Source organism: Sminthopsis crassicaudata, chromosome 3 (genome assembly GCF_048593235.1).
Source record: "Sminthopsis crassicaudata isolate SCR6 chromosome 3, ASM4859323v1, whole genome shotgun sequence".
Taxonomy (NCBI): Eukaryota; Metazoa; Chordata; class Mammalia; order Dasyuromorphia; family Dasyuridae; genus Sminthopsis; species Sminthopsis crassicaudata.
The window spans coordinates 237,391,731-237,415,442 of record NC_133619.1 but is presented as its reverse complement, the minus strand read 5'-3'; the positions used below and the strand labels follow the sequence as shown (position 1 = coordinate 237,415,442).

The 23,712-nt window shown below is 32.6% G+C and overlaps 1 protein-coding gene across 2 annotated transcripts in view; it reads right to left on the bottom strand.

Moving 5' to 3' along the window:
- Window positions 1–23,712, bottom strand: part of DHRSX (dehydrogenase/reductase X-linked) — a 346,627-nt gene that overhangs the window by 111,370 nt on the left and 211,545 nt on the right. For both annotated transcript variants that reach the window (XM_074300237.1, XM_074300238.1), the window contains exon 4: window positions 15,719–15,820. In XM_074300237.1, coding sequence (XP_074156338.1) covers window positions 15,719–15,820 — 102 coding nt within the window. The remainder of the gene's footprint in view (window positions 1–15,718; window positions 15,821–23,712) is intronic.

The window sequence follows — 23,712 nt, the reverse complement described above, 5'->3', positions numbered from 1 at the left end:
ATATGCATGGGTAATTTTTTACAACATTATCCCTTGCACTTACTTCTATTCAGATTTTTTCCCTTCCTCCCCCAACCCCCTCCCCCAGATGGCAAGCAGTCTTATATATGTTAAATATATTACAGTATATTCTAGATACAATATATGTGTGTAGAACCAAATTTTTTGTTGCACAGGAAGAATTGGATTCAGAAGGTAAAAATAACAGTTTACATTCATTTCCCAGTGTTCCTTTTCTGTATGTAGCTGGTTCTGTCCATCATTAATCAATTGGAATTGGATTAGCTCTTCTCTATGTTGAAGAAATCCACTTCCATCAGCATACATCCTCATACAGTATCATTGTTGAAGTGTATAATGATCTTCTGGTTCTGCTCGTTTCACTCAGCATCAGTTGATGTAAGTCTCTCCAAGCCTCTCTGTATTTCTCCTGTTGGTCATTTCTTATAGAACAATAATATTCCATAACATTCATATACCATAGTTTACCCAACCATTCTCCAATTGATGGACATCCATTCATCTTCCAGCTTCTAGCCACTACAAAAAGAGCAGCCACAAACATTTTGGCACATACAGGACCCTTTCCCTTCTTTAGTAGTTCCTTGGGGTATAAGCCCAGTAGTAGTATGGCTGGGTCAAAGGGTATGCACATTTTGATAACTTTTTGGGCATAATTCCAGATTGCTCTCCAGAATGGTTGGATTCTTTCACAACTCCACCAATAATGCATCAGTGTCCCAGTTTTCCCACAGCCCCTCCAACATTCATCGTTATTTGTTCCTGTCATCTTAGCCAATCTGACAGGTGTGTAATGATACCTCAGAGTTGTCTTAATTTGCATTTCTCTGATCAATAGTGATTTGGAACACTCTTTCATATGAGTGGAAATAGTTTTAATTTCATCATCTGAAAATTGTCTGTTCATATCCTTTGACCATTTATCAATTGGAGAATGGTTTGATTTCTTATAAATTAAAGTCAATTCTCTGTATATTTTGGAGATGAGGCCTTTATCAGAACCTTTAACTGTAAAAATTTTTTCCCAATTTGTTACTTCCCTACTAATCTTGTTTGCATTAGTTTTATTTGTGCAGAAATAACTTTTTTATTGACGGAATATATGCATGGGTAATTTTTTTACATCATCCCTTGCATTTACTTCTGTTCCTACTTTTCCTTCCCTCCACCTAGATGGCAGGCAGTCTTACACATGTTAAATATGTTATAGTATATCCTAGATACAATATATGTGTACAGAACTGAACAATTATCTTGTTTCACGGGAAGAATTGGATTCTGAAGGTAAAAATAACCTGGAAAGAAAAATAAAAATGCAAAGAGTTTACACTCAATTCCCAATGTTCCTTCTCTGGCTGTAGCTGATTCTGTCCATAATTGATTAATTGGAACTGAATTAGATCTTCTCTTTGTTGAAGATGTCCACTTCCATCAGAATACATCCTCATATAGTATTGTTGTTGAAGTGTATAATGATCACCTGGTTCTGCTCATTTCACTCAGCAACAGTTGATGTAGGTCTCTCCAAGCCTCTCAGTATTCATTCTGCGGGTCATTTCTTACAGAACAATAATATTCCATAACATTCATATACCATAGTTTACCCAACCATTCTCCAATTGATGGACATCCATTCATCTTCCAGCTTCTAGCCACTATGAAAAGGGCTGCCACAAACATTTTGACACATACAGGGCCCTTTCCCTTCTTTAGTAGTTCCTTGGGGTATAAGCCCAGTAGTAGTATGGCTGGGTCAAAGGGTATGCACATTTTGATAACTTTTTGGGCATAATTCCAGATTGCTCTCCAGAATGGTTGGATTCTTTCACAACTCCACCAATAATGCATCAGTGTCCCAGTTTTCCCACAGCCCCTCCAACATTCATCGTTATTTGTTCCTGTCATCTTAGCCAATCTGACAGGTGTGTAATGATACCTCAGAGTTGTCTTAATTTGCATTTCTCTGATCAATAGTGATTTGGAACACTCTTTCATATGAGTGGAAATAGTTTTAATTTCATCATCTGAAAATTGTCTGTTCATATCCTTTGACCATTTATCAATTGGAGAATGGTTTGATTTCTTATAAATTAAAGTCAATTCTCTGTATATTTTGGAGATGAGGCCTTTATCAGAACCTTTAACTGTAAAAATTTTTTCCCAATTTGTTACTTCCCTACTAATCTTGTTTGCATTAGTTTTGTTTGTGCAGAAATAACTTTTTTATTGACGGAATATATGCATGGGTAATTTTTTTACATCATCCCTTGCATTTACTTCTGTTCCTACTTTTCCTTCCCTCCACCTAGATGGCAGGCAGTCTTACACATGTTAAATATGTTATAGTATATCCTAGATACAATATATGTGTACAGAACTGAACAATTATCTTGTTTCACGGGAAGAATTGGATTCTGAAGGTAAAAATAACCTGGAAAGAAAAATAAAAATGCAAAGAGTTTACACTCAATTCCCAATGTTCCTTCTCTGGCTGTAGCTGATTCTGTCCATAATTGATTAATTGGAACTGAATTAGATCTTCTCTTTTGTTGAAGATGTCCACTTCCATCAGAATACATCCTCATATAGTATTGTTGTTGAAGTGTATAATGATCACCTGGTTCTGCTCATTTCACTCAGCAACAGTTGATGTAGGTCTCTCCAAGCCTCTCAGTATTCATTCTGCTGGTCATTTCTTACAGAATAATAATATTCCATAACATTCATATACCATAGTTTACCCAACCATTCTCCAATTGATGGACATCCATTCATCTTCCAGCTTCTAGCCACTATGAAAAGGGCTGCCACAAACATTTTGGCACATACAGGACCCTTTCCCTTCTTTAGTAGTTCCTTGGGGTATAAGCCCAGTAGTAGTATGGCTGGGTCAAAGGGTATGCACATTTTGATAACTTTTTGGGCATAATTCCAGATTGCTCTCCAGAATGGTTGGATTCTTTCACAACTCCACCAATAATGCATCAGTGTCCAAGTTTTCCCACAGCCCCTCCAACATTCATCGTTATTTGTTCCTGTCATCTTAGCCAATCTGACAGGTGTGTAATGATACCTCAGAGTTGTCTTAATTTGCATTTCTCTGATCAATAGTGATTTGGAACACTCTTTCATATGAGTGGAAATAGTTTTAATTTCATCATCTGAAAATTGTCTGTTCATATCCTTTGACCATTTATCAATTGGAGAATGGTTTGATTTCTTATAAATTAAAGTCAATTCTCTGTATATTTTGGAGATGAGGCCTTTATCAGAACCTTTAACTGTAAAAATTTTTTCCCAATTTGTTACTTCCCTTCTAATCTTGTTTGCATTAGTTTTGTTTGTGCAGAAATAACTTTTTTATTGACAGAATATATGCATGGGTAATTTTTTTACATCATCCCTTGCATTTACTTCTGTTCCTACTTTTCCTTCCCTCCACCTAGATGGCAGGCAGTCTTACACATGTTAAATATGTTATAGTATATCCTAGATACAATATATGTGTACAGAACTGAACAATTATCTTGTTTCATGGGAAGAATTGGATTCTGAAGGTAAAAATAACCTGGAAAGAAAAATAAAAATGCAAAGAGTTTACACTCAATTCCCAATGTTCCTTCTCTGGCTGTAGCTGATTCTGTCCATAATTGATTAATTGGAACTGAATTAGATCTTCTCTTTGTTGAAGATATCCACTTCCATCAGAATACATCCTCATATAGTATTGTTGTTGAAGTGTATAATGATCTCCTGGTTCCGCTCGTTTCACTCAGCATCAGTTGATGTAGTAGGTCTCTCCAAGCCTCTCAGTATTCATTCTGCTGGTCATTTCTTACAGAACAATAATATTCCATAACCTTCATATACCATAATTTACCCAACCATTCTCCAATTGATGGACATCCAATCATTTTCCAGTTTCTAGCCACTACGAAAAGGGCTGCCACAAACATTTTGGCACTTACAGGTCCCTTTCCCTTCTTTAATATTTTTTTGGGATATGAGCCCAGTGGTAGCACTGCTGGGTCAAAGGGTATGCACAGTTTGATAACTTTTTGAGCATAATTCCAGATTGCTCTCCAGAATGGCCGGATTCTTTCACAGCTCTACCAACAATGCATCAGTGTCCCAGTTTTCCCACAGCCCCTCCAACATTCATCGTTATTTGTTCCTGTCATCTTAGCCAATCTGACAGGTGTGTAATGATATCTCAGATTGTCTTAATTTGTATTTCTCTGATCAGTAGTGATTTGGAACACTCTTTCATATGAGTAGAAATAGTTTCAATTTCATCATCTGAAGATTATCTGTTCATATCCTTTGACCATTTATCAATTGGAGAATGGCTTGATTTTAGAGTTGATTTAAATTAGAGTCGATTCTCTATATATTTTGGAAATGAGGCCTTTATCAGAACCTTTAAATGTAAAAATATTTTCCCAGTTTGTTGCTTCCCTTCTAATCTTGTTTGCATTAATTTTGTTTGTATAAAGGCTTTTTAATTTGATATAATCAAAATTTTCTATTTTGCGATCAATAATGATTTCTAGTTCTTCTTTGGTCACAAATTCCTTCGTCCTCCACAAGTCTGAGAGGTAGACTATTCTCTGTTCCTCTAATTTATTTGTGATCTCGTTCTTTATGCCTAAATCATGGACCCATTTTGGTCTTATCTTGGTGTATGGTGTTAAGTGTGGGTCCATGACTAATTTCTGCCATACTAATTTCCAGTTTTCCCAGCAGTTTTTGTCCATTAATGAATTCTTATCCCAAAAGTTGGGATCTTTGTGTTTTTCAAACACTAGATTGCTATAGTTATTGACTATTTTGTCCTGTGAATCTAACCTATTCCACTGATTAATTAATCTATTTCTTAACCAATACCAAGTGGTTTTGGTGACCCCTGTTTTATAATATAGTTTTATATCAGATAGATTTAAGCTACCTTCATTTGATTTTTTTTTTCATTAATTCCCTTGAAATTCTCGACCTTTTGTTCTTCCATATGAATTTTGTTTTTATTTTTTTCTAGGTCATTAAAATAGTTTCATGGGAGTCTGATTGGTATAGCACTAAATAAATAGATTAGTTTAGGGAGTATTATCATCTTTATCATATTCACTCCACTTATCCAAGAGCACTCAATGTCTTTCCAATTATTTAAATCTGACTTTATTTGTGTGGAAAGTGTTTTGTAATTTTGCTCATATAATTTCTAACTTTCCTTTGGTAGATGGATTCCCAAATATTTTTATGCTATCGACAGCTATTTTGAATGGAATTTCCCTTTGTATTCTCTTGCTGTTGGATTTTGTTGATGATGTATAAAAATGTTGAGGATTTATGTGGATTTATTTTGTATTCTACAACTTTGAACTATAAAGTATTTTGAAAACCTTAAAATATTACATAAATGCTGGTTATTATTATTTTCATTATTATCAGTGTGAAAAAGAGAGACAGAGACACAGGCAGAGAGAAAATATATTCTGGCAGTCTGGTGGAGACTGTAGACTTCTCAGAATATGTTATTCTTAGAATATTAAATGTTATTCTCAAAATCAAATTTTGTTACCCACATTTATAATGATGAATTTCATCTAGTAGTAGTGAAAATAAAGATGTGGTTTTTCTTATCCAAATTCACAGACACCCCATCCCCTTCGAAATACCTAGACTCAAGCATCTACTTAAGAATTCTTGGTCTAAGGGGGCATTACATATCAAATAGCTTGATAGAAACTCAAGAGTTCCTCCTTTGAGGTCAAGGACTAAGAAGAATACATAAGAAAAACAAATATGCTGTATCTTTGCATGCATCTGTCCTGTCTTCCTTGTTAATATGAGAGTCATACAAAAGCATGAGCAAAGGTTCATGCTCTTTTCTCCTTCATCAAATTGCTTCTACTTGAAAATATTAAAGATTAATCTCTCTAAAAAGAGTATGAAATTCAAGATTTTCATTAATTCAAATGAGTTTCCTTCAAAATCAGTCTAAATTTTTGGTTATTACACAGAAATTTATTAAGTAAATAATGAAGAGGGACAGCTAGGTGGTGCAGTGGATAGAGCACCAGCCCTGAAGCCAGGAGGACCTGAGTTCAAATCTGCTCTGAAACACTTAACACTTCCTAGCTGTGTGACCCTGGGCAAGTCACTTAACCTCAATTGCCTCAGGAGCAATAAATAAATAGACAAGTAAATAAATAAATAAATAAAAAATAATGAATAAAGAGCAAAACAGATTTGAAACAGAATTATTGTGAAACTCATAGTTATTATGTAAATAGAATTGAACTACAGCATGATGAAGTATAGCATGCATTATTATCTTCCGTTAGATCAACTGATTGTCCAAACAACTATACCATTCAGATTTGGATCCACAGGTGGCAACTTTCATGAGTTACATATTAGAGCACTGGACTTTGGGAAGGCAAAAGGTAAAATAAGTAAGTGATGTAGTGAATACATTTAAAATCACATGATTCTAAAAGAAGAATAGAATATATCAGAAAGGAAATTAAAAAAAGGTTCTAAGTTCTTCTAAAAGAAAAAGAAGCAATTTATAGAACTTGGAAAAGGATTGCAAAACAAAAACAAACAAAAACAACCACCATCAAAAAAAAAAAAAAAAACCTCTCCAAATTTTAGAGATAAAGAGAAATCTCTTATAAAAACTGGGGATAACAACAAACATCCAACATAATTCAACATAAAAGTTTTGTAATGGGATAGAAAATAAAGACTAGGAAAAAAAAGATGGTAAGAAAATGGATTTAATGAATGTTCTCCATTTTTATAAATGAATTTTATAAATGAAAAACAAGTAGAGAATGTAGAGAATGATAGCCCACATTTATTTAATATTTTAGAGATTGAAAAATGCTTTGCTTATGATAATCTAATGAGACATCTTTATTTTATATCTAAAGGAACTGAAGTTTTAAGAGAAAGTTAAGTAACTAGTATCAGACATAAAAACTGAACTCACATTTTCCAATACATGAAAGAGACTTTTATATGGATATGTGGTTAAAGTGAGGTATTAGGAGCCCCAAGCCACTTGCATAATCTCTATATGGAACAGAAATCAGTATGTTATAGCAGAGAGAACAATGGATTGAGTGTTAAAGGACCTGAAGTAAAATGCTAATTCTGCATGATCACAGATTCCTCTTCAGTAAAAGAAGGACATCGGACTAGGCTGGTGCTTCCCAAATATTTTTTGTTCATATCCCAGTGTTATTCTTTTCCATGGGGTGCCCCAATTCTGAAAGTGTTAAGATTACAACACTAAGAAGAATTGTAAGATTTTAAAGCCTAATTCAATGTCCATTTCTTCCATGGAATCAATCTAAATTATCCCATGTCAGTAATGGCCTTTCTTCCCTTAGATACCACACACATATATATATATATATATATATATATATATATATATATATATATATATATATATACAATTACAATTTTAAAAGGCCCCAGGCTGTGCCATATTCCATGCTGAATTGGGTCATCACTATAATTCTTATTCTTTTGATGATCACGGGATATTGAGAAATATAATAACTATTCAAGCACACTTTAGAATATTTGGTGGGAAGTAAAAAATGCCTCAAGCAGTGAATCAGGAGTCCATGATCAGAGATGCAACATAAAGTAGGGTCCTCATCTTAATCTATATCTTGACTGTGTTGCTTTGAATGTATTTTTCTGACTTTTTATTAATTTCAATAATCTTATTTAAATAGGAATTAGCCAAGAACAATATGTATCATAGGAAAATAAAAATCTTAGAGCTGCTAATCTCAGAGCATTTAGAGATTTGCAAAGCATCTATTTTCCCATAAATTTGATTCTCAGCAACACTATGAGGTAGGTGTTCTATTACTATTTTCATTCTACAGATGAAGAAACTAAATGATTCTTTAATTAATTCTGTAGGATGCTGCAGGAAATGCAACCATTTAATGCAATCAATTAAATCTGTCTTCCTTATTTTAAACCCAGCTGATCAAACAATATCATGTGTCATATCATAAATAGAATACATAAAATCATGTACTCTAAAACAAGCAAGAAGAAATTCTGCATTTCCTGTAGAAATATCTAGAAGGAAAAATACACCTGAGAAGTTCTTTCTTTGTTGATTATTTCAAATTAATCCTCATTATAGCTTATTTATAAATTGTTGTCTGTATATTGCCTTTCCCATTAGATCACGAGCTTTTGAAAACAAGGATTTTTTTTGTCTTTTTTTGTATCCCTAATGCTTAGCAGACTGCCTGTATAGCAAATTATTAATACTTTTTATTTATTATTCTTATTCTTTTTATTTATTGTTATTGTTATGACTATTGATTTGAATGAACTATATGGCACATTTCTTGAAGGCAGGGGCAATGTCTTTTTGACCTTTGCATTTGTGCAGTGGATGCTTAATAAATGTTTGTTGAATGAACAGAATTTGCATTCTTTAAGGCAAAAATTATTCTTCTGGATAACCATTTAATAAGTACCTACTAGAAACCCATCACTGTATTAAGCACTTTACAGATTTTATTTCATTTGCTCCTCACAGAAACTGTAAGAGGTCAGTGCTATTATCATCCCCAATTTACAGTTGAGGAAACTGAGGCAGATATAAGTTAAGTGACTAACCCAGGGTCACACAAAAAGGAACAGTGAGGAAATTAGGTCTTCAGGATTCCAAGCACAATAATACTCTATGCCTTTCAGTACTTTATCTTTTGAATAGGATTATAAATCCTCATACATTTTCCAAAAATTCAATAATTTTATTGAATTAGTAAGGAAATATTCCTAGAGAAAATTTTAATAATACTTATAATAGAGTATTTTGAGGTTTACAAAGAAAGTTTTTTTTTTTTAATTTCTAAGAATATAAAGACAGGAAAAAATATCAGTGTCAGCTGGTGAATAATAAATCCTGGTGAATGATAGTTAAAGGAAATTCAGAACTAAGATTCCCCCAAAAGCATTTCCAGGTGGCTAAGTGTAAGAGTATATTTTTAAAGAGGAAAGAGGCATAATACAGGTGAACTTTCAACAACAGGATTATAGATTTATATTTTGCAACTGGTCAGGGAGTATTATTTTTCCTATTCCCTACTTATCTTCTATCTCACTGCTTATTTTATTCCATGCCACAGATTACTCAAATCTCAAATTGAGAGGAAACAATTTAGAAACATCTAAAAACTGTCTTAGATCACTCCTCCCTAAAAATAGCAGTTTCCAGAGGGCCAATGCACTACGCATGCTATCCTTTTATAATACAGCAGTGACCATACAACCTCACAAGCCCCGATTATTATGAAGCATTTTCCAAAACCAAAACAAAATAATTAAGAAGACAAAGGCTAGAAATCAAAATTGGAAAATGAAGAATATTTTCTGGGGAGGGGGAGAGAGAGAGGGAGGGAGAGAGACTGAGAGAGAGAGAAAGAGAGAGAGAGAGAGAGAGAGAGAGAGAGAGAGAGAGAGAGAGAGGGAGGGAGGGAGGGGGAGAGAGAGAGGGAGGGAGAGAGACTGAGAGAGAGAAGGGCAATTTAAAAATATTTGTTACAAACTAATTCTTATTCTAATTTATTTGTTATAATGAGAGTGCATATCTACTAAACAACAAAATTAATGTTTCTGCATTTCCCTGTTTTAAATTTTTTGTCCTAATAACTATACAACATTCATCTCATTTAGTTTTCACAATCCTTGTCATTAATTTATAGTGTCCTTAGATCCATCCTTTTGGGTAGGCAGTGGTCCCATTGGCCATCATTCTTGTCACATGACCTACCCAAAGAATTTTCACATGACAGCCTCATGTGAATAGTTTAAGTAATTAAATTACTTAATTACTTTAGGACCACAAAGATTCACAATTCATCAGTCTAGGCACTCATTCCATCACTATAAGTCAGAAGACTTTTCTATCTTTATAAAAGATAATGTGTGTATGTATATATGTATGTATGCATGTGTATCACACAGATACATATACATACATAGAACTAGAAAACCAAATTATGGTTAATGATGAAATTATTATTATTATTATTATTTGCAAATTGTCTCTTGTTAAATGACATCCCTAAGATCCAAAAAACATACAGGTTATCTAAGATTAATGGAATTGAAATGAACAGTGATAAAACTAGACAGAAAGCGAATACTGTCTATGAGATATGATACACATAGCTGTCCTGGGCACAGAAAAGGTATTAGGGTGTTTAATTTATAATTTGGAAAAAATAACAATATAAGTGAAGAACAGTCATTCAAAGGCACAGATTTGTTTTAGTTGGAGCTAGGCAATGCTGATTTGATAGAAGCCATTTATTATTGTAATAAGAAGTTGACTCTGTGGTACTGTCCATAGGGACTTACATTGATATTTTTCTCCTACTTTATACTTTTTATTTTTAATCTGACCCTCCACTTTTCATAGACTACTTAAAACTCAAATTGAGAGAGAAATCAGACTAGAAGTATCTAAAAGCTATCTTAGAATCTACCTGCCCCAATCTCAACAGCAAATATACCAGAGAACTAACAAATTATTCTATAGTATGTTAATGGACACATTTTCAGTAGCATAAAATCTTAAGAGTCACCATTGTTATTAATTATTAACCAAAGCAAATGTTGATTTACAATAAAACACTAAGAATAAAAACTTTTTGTTAACTAGGATTATCAAAAAAACCAAAAGGATAAAATATATAATCCCTCTAAGAGAACATATGGCAAATTAACAATTCTATACATCAGGGTAATATATAAAATAGAAGCAAAATATTTCACTAATAATAGACTATATCATGTCAATCCCAGATACAAGGCCAACAGTTTTCTAAGCCTTTAAGGGTATCAAAGTTCAAGTAATGGCCACATAGGTAGAATTCTTTTTCTAAAAAAAAAATTAGAATCTAGTTAAGTAAATATGCAATCTTTGTTTATACAGAGAATTGCTTTTCTAATAATAAAGTATTTTTTTCTCATTTCACTGAAATTATCAATAAAAGGGTCAGACCCTTTCACTATCTTTACTGCAGATTTTTTTTTCATATAAAATATCATTCTTAATTAAAAAGTGAGTGCTAAGAACGCCTCACTTCTTTTAAGGGTTATAAAGAAATCCTACAGAAGATTCCTTTACATATGCAATAATAGTACTTTATAAAAGCAAAATACAGTGAATTCCTTTTATAGTGAAAATATTTTGTTAAATTCTATAAGAACTAAAAATAAAATTTCAGATTCATGATCTTTAAATTAATGCCCTCTTCCCTCCCTCTCCTTTTCTACACCTCCTCTAAGTCCCCAATCACCTGATACACAAAAGTTGCAATATGTCACTAGTTGCATCTAAAAAGAAATCAGTTCATTTGGGCTAATATATTGCCTCTAGTTACTTACTATTCTGGCCCCTCCTGGTATCATTATCTCAGTCAGAAAAGGTCAGAATTGACACACTAGCTAAGATTAAAATGTTGTTGGACAAAGGAATGACTTATTTGAAAATGTATTTTGTGAATGATTTTGCCTAGCAAAGTCACAACAGATTAACTAACAATAGGATATATATATATATATATATTTCTATATATATATATATATATATATATATGAACACCTTGCTGGATGTATACATATAATTATACCTGTGTGCTATATTATCAAAATGGTATCTGCAAGAGATATTTAGGACATTAACCTTTTATTCTAATACATATCTAATATTGAGAAGCAACATCAGTTGGTCAACTAGAATTTATAAAGTATCCATTACATGCTAGGCACTGTGCTAAGTGACAAAAATGGAGAGTAAAGCAAATTACAGTGGAGTCCCCTCTCTTAAGCACTTCAGTGTCTTTAATAACCTGAATTTCAGCCCTACCCCTGTAATTCATACTGACTATGGAATCCTGAACAAATCTCTTAACTTTTAGCACTCTAAGCAACTTCTGATTCTATACTTTGTAAACATAAAATAAAATAAAATAAAATAAAGGCGACAAACTGTATTGATAAAAGGAGTTTCTTCATGGGAGAATTCCCTAAACCAATGAAATTCTATATCTGGTCCTTTTCTCTCTCCCTATCTAACACATATCAAAATAGCAGCACAGTTTTAGGAAACAGAGATTAAGATATGTTAGTATCACACACTGTGCTTGCATCATAGATTTTAAAAGATTCCTGAGACATAAGAACCAGGAATCATAATTCTCTACCATCAAGTAAAATTTAGTGAGAAATTATGCTATTTTTGGATTATAAAGAATAGTGACTATTTCAAGTGCTCAAATTGCAGGTTGCATTTTAAATCATTTTTTTAAATCAACAAGTGTTGACCACCTAAGTATTGCTAGAGAGAGAGAGAGAGAGAGAGAGAGAGAGAGAGAGAGAGAGAGAGAGAGAGATTGAAAGACAGCATTTATTCAAAGAATGCTACTATTTGAAGATAAAATAAAATGCTTCTGTCACCTGAGTTTTATTAATTTATTCAAAGGGAAATTTAAAGCATCTTAACATCAAAATAAAAGTATTTATCTTTCATTAGTTTTTACATCATCCTAGAGGAATAATTACCATTTTTCCATACATTGAGGAGAATTCAAACTTTCTATGATGTGCATGATATCATCACAGTAACAGATAGGTGTCAAAGCCAACCAGGTCAGAAAGCATCAGTCTTCTGATGCAACATGTCATTGTCAGGAGTTGGGCTAATTATTCAGAAAGAATATTTAGAGTTCTCTACATGATTATTCATGTACTTCTAAGAAATCTTCCAGAGTGCAGATTCCATCAATTTAACTGAAGCGTTTGAAAGGCTTTTAATTCATTTTATTTGAACAAATGTTCATTGAATATCTACTCTGTGCAAGGGATAAAAAATGAATGAGATGCAAAAATGACTGAAACCCTAATCCCTCACTCAGAGAATTTACCATTAAAGACAAAATGTATAAATATACAAGTAATCATAACACAAGACAATGTAAGTACAAGAAGATTATATATAGATATAGTGTTGTGGTATTTGTACTTGTTATTGAAGAACAGATAGAATTTCTTTTTCCCCCCTGAGGCTGGGGTTAAGTGACTTGCCCAGGGTCACACAACTAGGAAATGTTAAGTGTCTGAGACCATATTTGAACTTGGGTCCTCCTGACTTCAGGGCTGGTGCTCTATCCACTGTGCCACCTAGTTGTCCCAATAGGTAGAATTTCAACAGGAAAAGATATGGGAAAGGAAGACAGGTGTTACAGTCATAGAGAACAGTAGATGAAAAAAAAATACAAAGATAGGAAGGCATAAGGTTGGCTTGTAAAATATGAAGTAGTCTGGTTGAATGGAAACAGTGATCTATGAGAAGTAGATGCAGACAAGACTATAGAGATTGATAGGGGCTGATTAATAAGATTTTGAATTATGGATTTAGAACAAACATTCTTAAGCTTTTTTTAAAAATATTTTTACAACTGCATTTCATAATAATGATTTTCTTTTGTACTCCTATAGATTTTATTTTACACATTTAAAATCCTTATGAGAAGGGGTCTCTGAAGCTTCACCATCATTACCAAAAGAGTATATGAAACACAAAAAGATTTAAAAGCATCTGGTCAGGAACAAGCAGGGACCTCACAATTGATCTAAACAAGCCACTTACTTGGCAGCTGTTCTTGACATAGAAGTGGGTTCCCTAGGGCAAGCAATGAAGGTTTTCAGGCAGAGACCGACAACATCAGCTTTGTTCATTGTATTAAGTATTTTTTTATTCACTCAACAAACATTTATTATTATTTTTATTATATATATATATATTTATAATATTATCCCTTGTATTCATTTTTCCAAATTATCCCCTCCCCTCCCTCTATTCCCTCTCCCCGATGATAGGCAATCCCATACATTTTACATGTGTTACAATATAACTTAGATACAATACATGTGTGTGAATATCATTTTCTTGTTGCACAATAAGCATTAGATTCCGAAGGTACATGTAACCTGGGCAGACAGATATTAGTGCTAACAATTTACATTCACTTCCCAGTGTTCCTTCTCTGGGTGTAGTTATTTCTGTCCATCATTGATCAGCTGGAAGTGAGTTGGCTCTTCTTTATGTTGAAGATTTCCACTTCCATCAGAATACATCCTCATACAGTATCATTGTTGAAGTGTATAGTGATCTTCTGCTCATTTCACTCAGCATCAGTTGATGTAAGTCTCTCCAGGCCTTTCTGTATTCCTCCTGCTGCTCATTTTTTACAGAGCAATAATATTCCATAACCTTCATATACCATAATTTACCCAACCATTCTCCAACTGATGGACATCCATTCATCTTCCAGTTTCTAGCTACAACAAAAAGAGCTGCCACAAACATTTTGGCACATATATGTCTCTTTCCGCTCTTTAGTATTTCTTTGGGATATAAGCCCAGTAGTAGCACTGCTGGGTCAAAGGTCAACAAACATTTATTAATCGACTACGCAAAAATTCTTTATAAATGAATATCACAAACACTTGAAATTACAATATCTATAATTTAGGGATATATAGCCTCCAAGCGAAGAAATCTAAGCTGTCAACAACTAAATGACAAAATGTTCCAAAATAACACTAATTAGAGAAACTGAAATTAAAGCAACTCTGAGGTTCTATCCCCCATCCAATAAATTGACAACGATAACCCCCAAAAAAGTATATCAGCTATTGATGGTGAGGCTTTGGGAAAATAGGTATACTTATATGCTGTTAGCAAAACTATGAATTGCACCAGATATTCCAGAAAGCAATTTAAACAGATATCAGAAAGACACTGAACTCCACACCTTTAGACCTAACAATATCTTTACAAGCCTAAACTAAGAAATCAAAGGAAAAGGATGAATACATAAATAAAAATAGATAAAAATAAATATGGATGATAGATGTAATAGGCATAGGTATAGATACAGATGACAGATCTAAGTGTGGGCTTTTTTTGTTACAGCAAAGAACCTGGAACTTAGTTAATGCCCAACAATTAGGCAATGGCTAAAAAAGTTATCATATATAACCATAATGGAATATTTTTTATATCATAAGAAATGACTAAGAAAAGACAGTTTCAGACAAATATGAGAACACTTGCAGGAATTAACATGGTTAAGTATGAAGGATCAGTACAGAATTTATATGATAACTTTCTAAAGAAAAATATCTTCAAAAAATTTAGGAACATTGATTGATACCATGACCAACTATGATTACAGAAAGCCAATGATGCAGGATGCTACCTATTTCCTAAGTGATTGACTCAAAATATAGAATGTGACATTTTTCTTTTCTGAATGCTATTGCAAATAGTAAGATGATTTGAATGGAATTTCTCATTAACAGTGGGCAAGCAGAAACAATTTTGTTAAAAAAAAAAAAAAAAAAAAAGGAAAACACTTGCCAGTATTTAATGTAAAAATTAAAAATGAATTAACATCAAAGAAAATATTTAGTTTTTAAAAAGAAAATGGTTTTAATTTTAAAATAAAACTAAAAACATTTTAGATTTAAGTGATAGGTAACTTTTTTCCTGAAGGATTTATTCCATCTTTTGCTTTCACAATAACATTTATGACAGTATCATTTACGAATTTGAGATTTGGTTAAAACTCACCATTGTTGATTAGCACATGAAGAGGATAATTTTTTTCCTTGAATTCCTTAACAAACTGTCGAATGGACTTCATGGAAGCCAGGTCACAGAATAAAAATTCCACTGGAAAAACAAAACAAAACAAAACAAAGCATCTAGTTATATTTCAAAGACATCATGGACCACAAACAAAGGTTAAAATCGCTTTGACTCAATTCAGTCTGTCACATTTAAGTATAAGGAGATGGCAAAGTTTATGCTGACCAAAATAGTAGTGAAAGTTATGGTTATTTTCTTGTTATTTTTGATATATATAAAAGCTAAAATGTGTTGAAAGGCTTAAGTTTTGCTTTCTTAGTTAGATTTTGTTCTTATTTAACTTAATTTGTATTTTAATAAGAGAGGATGTAGGGGGTAAAATTAGCTTTATCACTCTAGCTTCTCCATAAATCCAGTGGGGTGTTTGGGCCAAGCTCAGAAAATACTATTTGTTTATTTAGAGGTAGGGTACTAATTAGGGGTTAAATGGGAGTAATAAGTTACTTTCTAACTCCATAGAGTAGGTCTGAGCCATGGATTTTTAATCATTACTAGAGTATTAGGGATAAATGAGAAACAGTTTTGTTTCTCTTGACTGACCTTTAAGTATGAACTAAAGAGCTATAAGGCCAGGTTTTTTCAGGGAAAAAAACTTTCTAGTTAGTGAATCTGAGCAGATGGAAGCTCTGGATTTATGACTATTCAAGCCTATGGGAAGAGCTGAGTTTCCTAATAGAGATAAGTTCCCAAAAGAGAATAGAAACATATCATCCAGGAAGTATAGTATGATGTTCATCAACAGAATATAACAGTAACAAGTAAAAGATGCTATGCCAAATGAGTCACAATACAACACAATTTCTATGGATAGGTACAAGTATAAATTTCATGTAGATTTCCATATCTCATATATTTTCTGAATTAACTTGTTGGAGAGTGAATGCTATGTAGGCATAGAGAAATCTTGTGGGAGTTTTAATGCCATATTATTTAAATGTCATTTGTTATGGATTAATACAGCTCTGGGTCATAAACACAGAGGTATAGTTTTGAGAATTATGGTATTAACTCTCAGAATTTTGTAAAGCTGATGGAGCTTTTCTGGAATCACTACATATGAGGGTCCCTCATATGCTATATAAATGCTTCCTTTACACATTCTCTTATGTTATTGAGTTATATAATCATTTATCTTTTTTTAAAGTATATAACAATATAGATTTTTTTTAATACAGCTAATCATTTCAGTGAAATTTTATATACAAAGAAGTTTTTGGAATCTAATTAAGACCATAAGTGGAAAAAATCCAAATCTTACAAATTTCTTTCTCAAAAAGGCCTGGTACACAATAGTAACACAATAATTTTTTTTAAAGTTTAATGAAAGATACAACCATTATTTATTAAATCTAAAAATGTATGATGTATTTGAAATAAAACTAACACTTTCACTGAAAATCAGCACGCTATACTATAATTGAATTACTCATGTGTACAGTTATAGATGCAGTTTATATTTTTAATTATTTTTCTTTTCCATTCTCTTATGCTATGTTTGCACTCTTCATTTCAATGAATACTGTCATTAAGATAGAAATAGCATTTTATTCATTATGATCAAAGGGAAATGAATGTTTCTCATAAAACATAGGGGAGACAGAAAGCAACAATCTGAGGGGCCCAATTATTATAAATAAATACTAGTAGCTGTGACAAATTTAAATATACTTTCTCACCATCATTTGTCAGTCATTTACCAAAAGAAATTCAAGGATAGGCTATATTCCTGATAGGACTTACATGCAAATTCCTTTGGTACAATGATGGTCCTGATAGCCCTTTTCTTTTTTGTTTTACAGTAATTATAGATTTCCTGTTAGAAAATTCTGAAGTTTCAAGCAATGATTTCAAGAGAAAATGTAATTTTATTTTTATCTGAAAAATTTAATGGGAAAAATAAGGTGATAGACATGCTATCAAAGAAAAGGAAAATCTGCTAAGCTGAAATATAATTAATATAAATATATGATCATGAGACATAGTCAAAACCACAAAATTATTCAATATGGAGTACAGAATATTCATACCTAAAATACCAGTAAATTTTATGTTCTCTAGTGAATTTAAATCAAGTAAGATATTTGAAAAGTGTGTAACAGAATATCAGAAACATTCTTTCCCCTTTCTCAAAGTCCCAATCCCAATTTATTAAGTTCCAACTATATACCATATCAAATGTCAGTGAAGTAGTATTCTGAATTCCCCAAGAATAAGCAATCAATAGATATTTATTAAAATTTAATATTAACAAAAACTTTCTGAACTATTTGTTTTGCTTTCAGCTTATCAGACTGAATGAAACTGTGCTCCCAATTACATAGTGAAAATATAGCATGCCTTCTTTCCTCTAACATTGGAAAACTCCAAACACTGCATCATGTCAAAAGGCCCTTTTCTTCAACCCTGTTGTTAATACCTAAGGAGAATATGAGGCCAGGAAGTTTAAGGTACTTTCAAGAGAATAAACAAAACTGGCATGCGAACCTCCTTCCAAGTTAAAGTCCAATTTTCCTGTATGGGAGTAATCTATGTCTTCTGAAATGTCCTTTAGGCTAAATGCTACTCTAACTCAAAGGAATAAAAATTAGTAGTATAGTAGTTTTAAATTGATTTTTAAAATCATGTATTTATGATATCTTGGTCATAAAATTTAGTTTTCTATCAAAATAGTTCTGTGAGAATAATGGACCACAAAATCCATTATGTTTTTCTTTAGTTCTAACTAAATAATAAAAATATACAATGCTACCTATGTTCATAATCATACACAGGTAAGAATTTCTAACAACCAAATTAGCTTCCCTTGGAAATGACAACAATCAATACATCTTTCAGATTCTTGGAACAAAATCTATGTTTGTGAAGAAGTTAAAATTTAAAATGAAATATTGGCATCTGTTTTGTGAGAGTCTCTGGGGAACATCTTGGGTCACAGAGATTTAACTAATTGTTACCATCCTTGATTAAGGCATCATTGTTGAGTGATATGAAAGAAAAGCCTAGATGTCTGAAGATATTCTTCTTAAATGACTATCATGATTTATTACTTCCACCTTTATTGAAAAGAACAATTCCCAGTTGTTTCTGATTGCCACTTTTTTATATAATTTTTCAGAGGCTTGGAGACTCAATGGAAAATACAAATATACACATGCATATGTATAACCAGAGAGAAAGAAAGACAAAGACAGAGAGGCAGAGAGATGTCTGCCTGCCTATAAACAAAATCCTCTTCCCTAAATCCAAGCCAGTGCCTTTCTGGAGGGGTGCTGAGAATGAGGGTCCACAGCCTTCAGAGGCAGGGGCAGCCTTGGAAACCCACCCATTCATTCCCAGGAGCCAAATTCCTATGCTCCAGCCAATTCCTGTCCCCAAGCTCATTCCCCCTGCTTTGTCCCTCTTGTTCAGAATACAGGCTTACTCAGATCCCACTCAAGGAAAGATCATCCAACTCAGAGGAGAATAAAGATGGGAAAAGGGAATTAGATAGTTCTAGAAGGATATATAGGCATATATGCAAACATCTGTATAGACACAAACACATACATATTGTGGGGGGTACATACATATTTCCGAAAAACAAAATAAGGGAAATCACTGCATAGAATACTGGGCGATAGACTGTGACTTGGCTAGGATAGGAAGACCTGAGTTGGAATCTCATCTCACACACTTAACTAGCTGTGTGACCCTGGGCAACTTATTAAACTTCTCTTGGCCTTGATTTACCCCAGTGTAAAATGAGAGCAATGATAGTACCTACCTCCCAAGGTTGCAATGAGTATCATCAGATATTTGTGAATTCCTTAGCACAATGCCTGGCACATACATAATAGGCTGAATATAAATGCTAATTAATTATTATTGTTGTTATTCAGTTTAAAAATAACAATGTTTTCCTTCTACTTTTAAGCTTCCAAAAGGTTGAGTGAAAAGGCATAATAATGTTGTTGTTGTTTTTTTTTCCTAAGTAATGTTTTTTATCATTACATTTATATCAAATAGACCATAGTGACACAGGACTCTACCCATGAGGTACACTAATACATAGTGGGAACTTAATAATCTCGAGCTTATACTCTCTGACTCTGGAAAAAAAACATTTTGGAGTCTTTACCCATCTGCCTGCTATTATCAAAGCAAAGTTAGCTATTAATTGGGTTCTCTTTATACCTAATTCCTATGTACCATAAGTAGATGATCTTAACACATTCTAGCTATGTGAAAATAACATCTGTCACACAGGAAAAGGAAACAAAAATGTATATAATCAAGCTTGTACTGATTGTGTTTCCCTATGAAATATCAAACATCCCAAACACTAAACCAGATGGACTGTTTTTACAGACCTCAAATATGACTGTCACTTTTCCTAGAACAGGAAGTGAAGCACTTCGCTAAAAACATTAACAAAAGTGCAACAATTAATCTGAAACACTTTCATTCAACACCATTTTCTTATTTTTTGGTCTCATTTCTGTATTTTTCTGTTTCACGATGAAAATTTTTTAAGGGCACAAAGATCAAAGTAGAAAGTTCATGTTTTATAAATGTGTGTGTACCCACACTCCTTATCTTTTTCTTGCTCTCTGTTTGTATTAGTAAAGGAACATAAAGGACTTTCATCCCTTACAAGACCATTAAAGTACAGTAAGTACTTAAAGACATTTAAATCTTTGTCATTCCATATATCCAATTTGTGGCTGTCTGCTGTGACTTAATAGACTGGGGTATTGTGAGTGTAGATAATATCCACAATTCTTGACTCAAATGCTTCACAGTGGTGCATAAAATAGGGCAAAGAAAGTGCCTCCTATGTGCCAGATATTGCAAGGTGTTTTACTAATATTTCATTTGATCCTTACATTCACCTTGATTATGTGCTTGCACTCTTCTCTCTTGCCTTTTTTCTTCTGTTTTGGGGTACAGAGATAAACTACATAGGCTTCCTTAAAACAACTCAAAGACCTACTAGCTTTGAATTACTGATCTAATTTTCCAATGACATCTCCTTAAATCTTAATCATGGACAGAGCCAAGATGGTAAGAGTACAGGCATCAATATGGCTCTGCTTTCCCAATATTCCCCTACAAACAACTTTAAAATAATTCCTCAAATCAAATATTGTGATGGCAGAGCCAAATAAAATCAGAATGTAATAAACCCAGGAACTTCATAAACACAATTATGAAACACTTTTCATACAAATAAAGTTAAATCTAAATAATCAGAAAAAATATGAATTGCTCATTGGTAGGCTGAGCTAACATAATAAATGACAATTCTATCTAAATTAATGTACTTATTCAGTACCATAGCAAACAGTTGAAAATTTATTTTACAGAGCTAGAAAAAATAACAAAATTCATCTGGAAGAACAAAAGGAGAAAATATCAAGAGAAGTTATGAAAAAATGCAAAGGAAGACGACCTAGCTATACCATATCTAACCTGTGATATAAAGTAGCAGCATCAAAGCTAGTTAGTATTGGCTAAGAAACAGGGTGGTAGATCAGTGGAATAGGTTAAGTACACAAGATAAAATTGTCAATGACTATAGTAATGTACTGTTTGATAAACCCAAATATTCCAACTTCTGGGATAAGAACTCACTAATTCAAAAAAACTGCTGGGGAAACTGGAAAATAATGTGGCAGAAAGTAGGCATTGATAATGTCTCACAAGGTAAGGTAGAAATGGATTTGTGCTTTAGACATAAAGATTAATACCATAAGTAAATTAGGAGATCAAGGAATAGTCTACCTGTCAGATCTATGCAAAAGAAAAGAATTTATGACCAAATAGAAGATAGAAAACATCATATATTAAATTAAAAGGGTTTTATACAAACAAAAACAATGCAAGCAATATTAGAAGAGAAGCAAGAAGGGAACAATTTTTATAGCCAATATTTCTGAGGAAGGCCTCATTTCTTTTTGTTTTCTATTTTTTAATTACAGTTTTTTTTTAATTTTCAAAACATATGCATAAATAATTTCCAACATTCACCCTTGCAAAACCTTGTGTTCCAAAATTTTCCCTCCCTTCCCCTATGCTCTCCTCTAGATGTCAAGTAATTCAGTATATGATAAACTTAATGCAATTCTTCTATGCATATTTCCACAATTATCATGCTGCACAAGAAAAATCAGATCAAAAAGAGAAAAAAAAATTAAAAAAAAACAAAATGCAAGTAAAAAACAATAATAAAAATGAGTATAAATCAAATTATGTTGGGATGGTCTACTTCCCCTTCTCCCCCCAAAAAATTAGCATTTGAGGAGATGCACTTTACTTGGGGAATGTCTGAACAACAAGTTGTGGAATATAATTGTGAAGAAATACTTCTATGCTATAAGAAATCAAGGAAGGTGATTTCAGAAAAAAAATGATAAGATCTATACATACTGATACAAAATGAAGTGAAAATAACAAATCACTGTCACAGCAATAGCAATGTTCTGATGATCAACTGTAAAAGATTTCACTATTCTAATCAATACAAAGCTCTAATACAAAAGATTCATGACGAAAACATTCTGACCATCTCCAAAGAGAAAACTCATTAACTCTTAGTGCTAATTGAAGGATATTTTTCTCATTTTATTTCTTTCTACTTTTTTTTGGATATGGCTAATGTGAAAATATGTTTTACAGGATGTCACGTATATAACTAATATCAAGTCATCTACCTTTACAATGGGTCAGGTAAAGATAAGGGGGAGAAAGAGAATTTGGAACTCCAAATTTAAAAAGAAAAAATGTTTTGAAAAATAAATAATGAAAATTTTAAAATAATGGACCATATTTCATTCCATCATTTTACAAATGCCCAATGTATAGCTGCACTAGTTATGGGGCATTTTGCTTCAACTTGTGTTTGTATAACTTTTTAAAATTATTCCATCTTCTACTCTATGAGATAGAAAATGCACAGGTGTACAGTCAAGTGATCTGCATCAACATAATGACATGCTGCTGGAAGAATATGGTTTAAACTGAAGTAGCTCATCATGCTTTAACTCAAGTATCTCATAACCATACCATGGAAAGCTTTGCAATATTAAAAGGATGATTATTTCCACTGCAAAGTACTCACTGCAGAATGTCTATTGGTTATTTTCTCCTCTTCACTCTACATTTTGTTCCTCAAACACCTTTGAGAAAAAAGAGGGGTAAAATTCCCAAAATCTTGTATCAAGAAACTCTGCTAGGTTTTATGGAATAGAATAAGAACAATTTTATGGAGAGCCAATGAAGCTATGATTATATAATATCTACAAATTGATCTACGTAATCTATAGATCCAATTTATTTATTATGCTTATTTCATTTTATATCCTCATGTTCCCATATATTCACCACTACACATTATTTGTAATTGAACAGCAACATTCCATTCATTCATGTATCCCAATTTATTGAGCCATTCTTCAATTATGTACATATCCTCAGCTCTGCCAATGATGCATTAGGGGAAACTGCTTATTAATAATAAAATAAAACAAAATTTGAATTAGTAAAATAAAATGTGAACTTAAAGGCTTTCCTCTAATAAATTCATGTAATTTATGAGGGAAGGAGGGAGGCACATACATGATAGATTTATACATACATATATATATATATATATATTTATACATACCTATATATGTATATACATGTATATATACAGAGCACAGAGGATTTTCTAATATCCAAAACCACCAAGGCAAGGTGACACAATGGAAAAACAGTACTAGATTTAGTCAGGAATTACTAGGTATCAAACCCACTTTTGAAATCCTCCCTTAATAGTTGTGAAACCATGGGCCAGTGACTTAATCTCCCTAATTTTGTTTCTGAGAATAGCTTACATGATATACTTACACTCTTATAATGCTGAAACAATTGAACAAAAATCTCTATTGAATTCT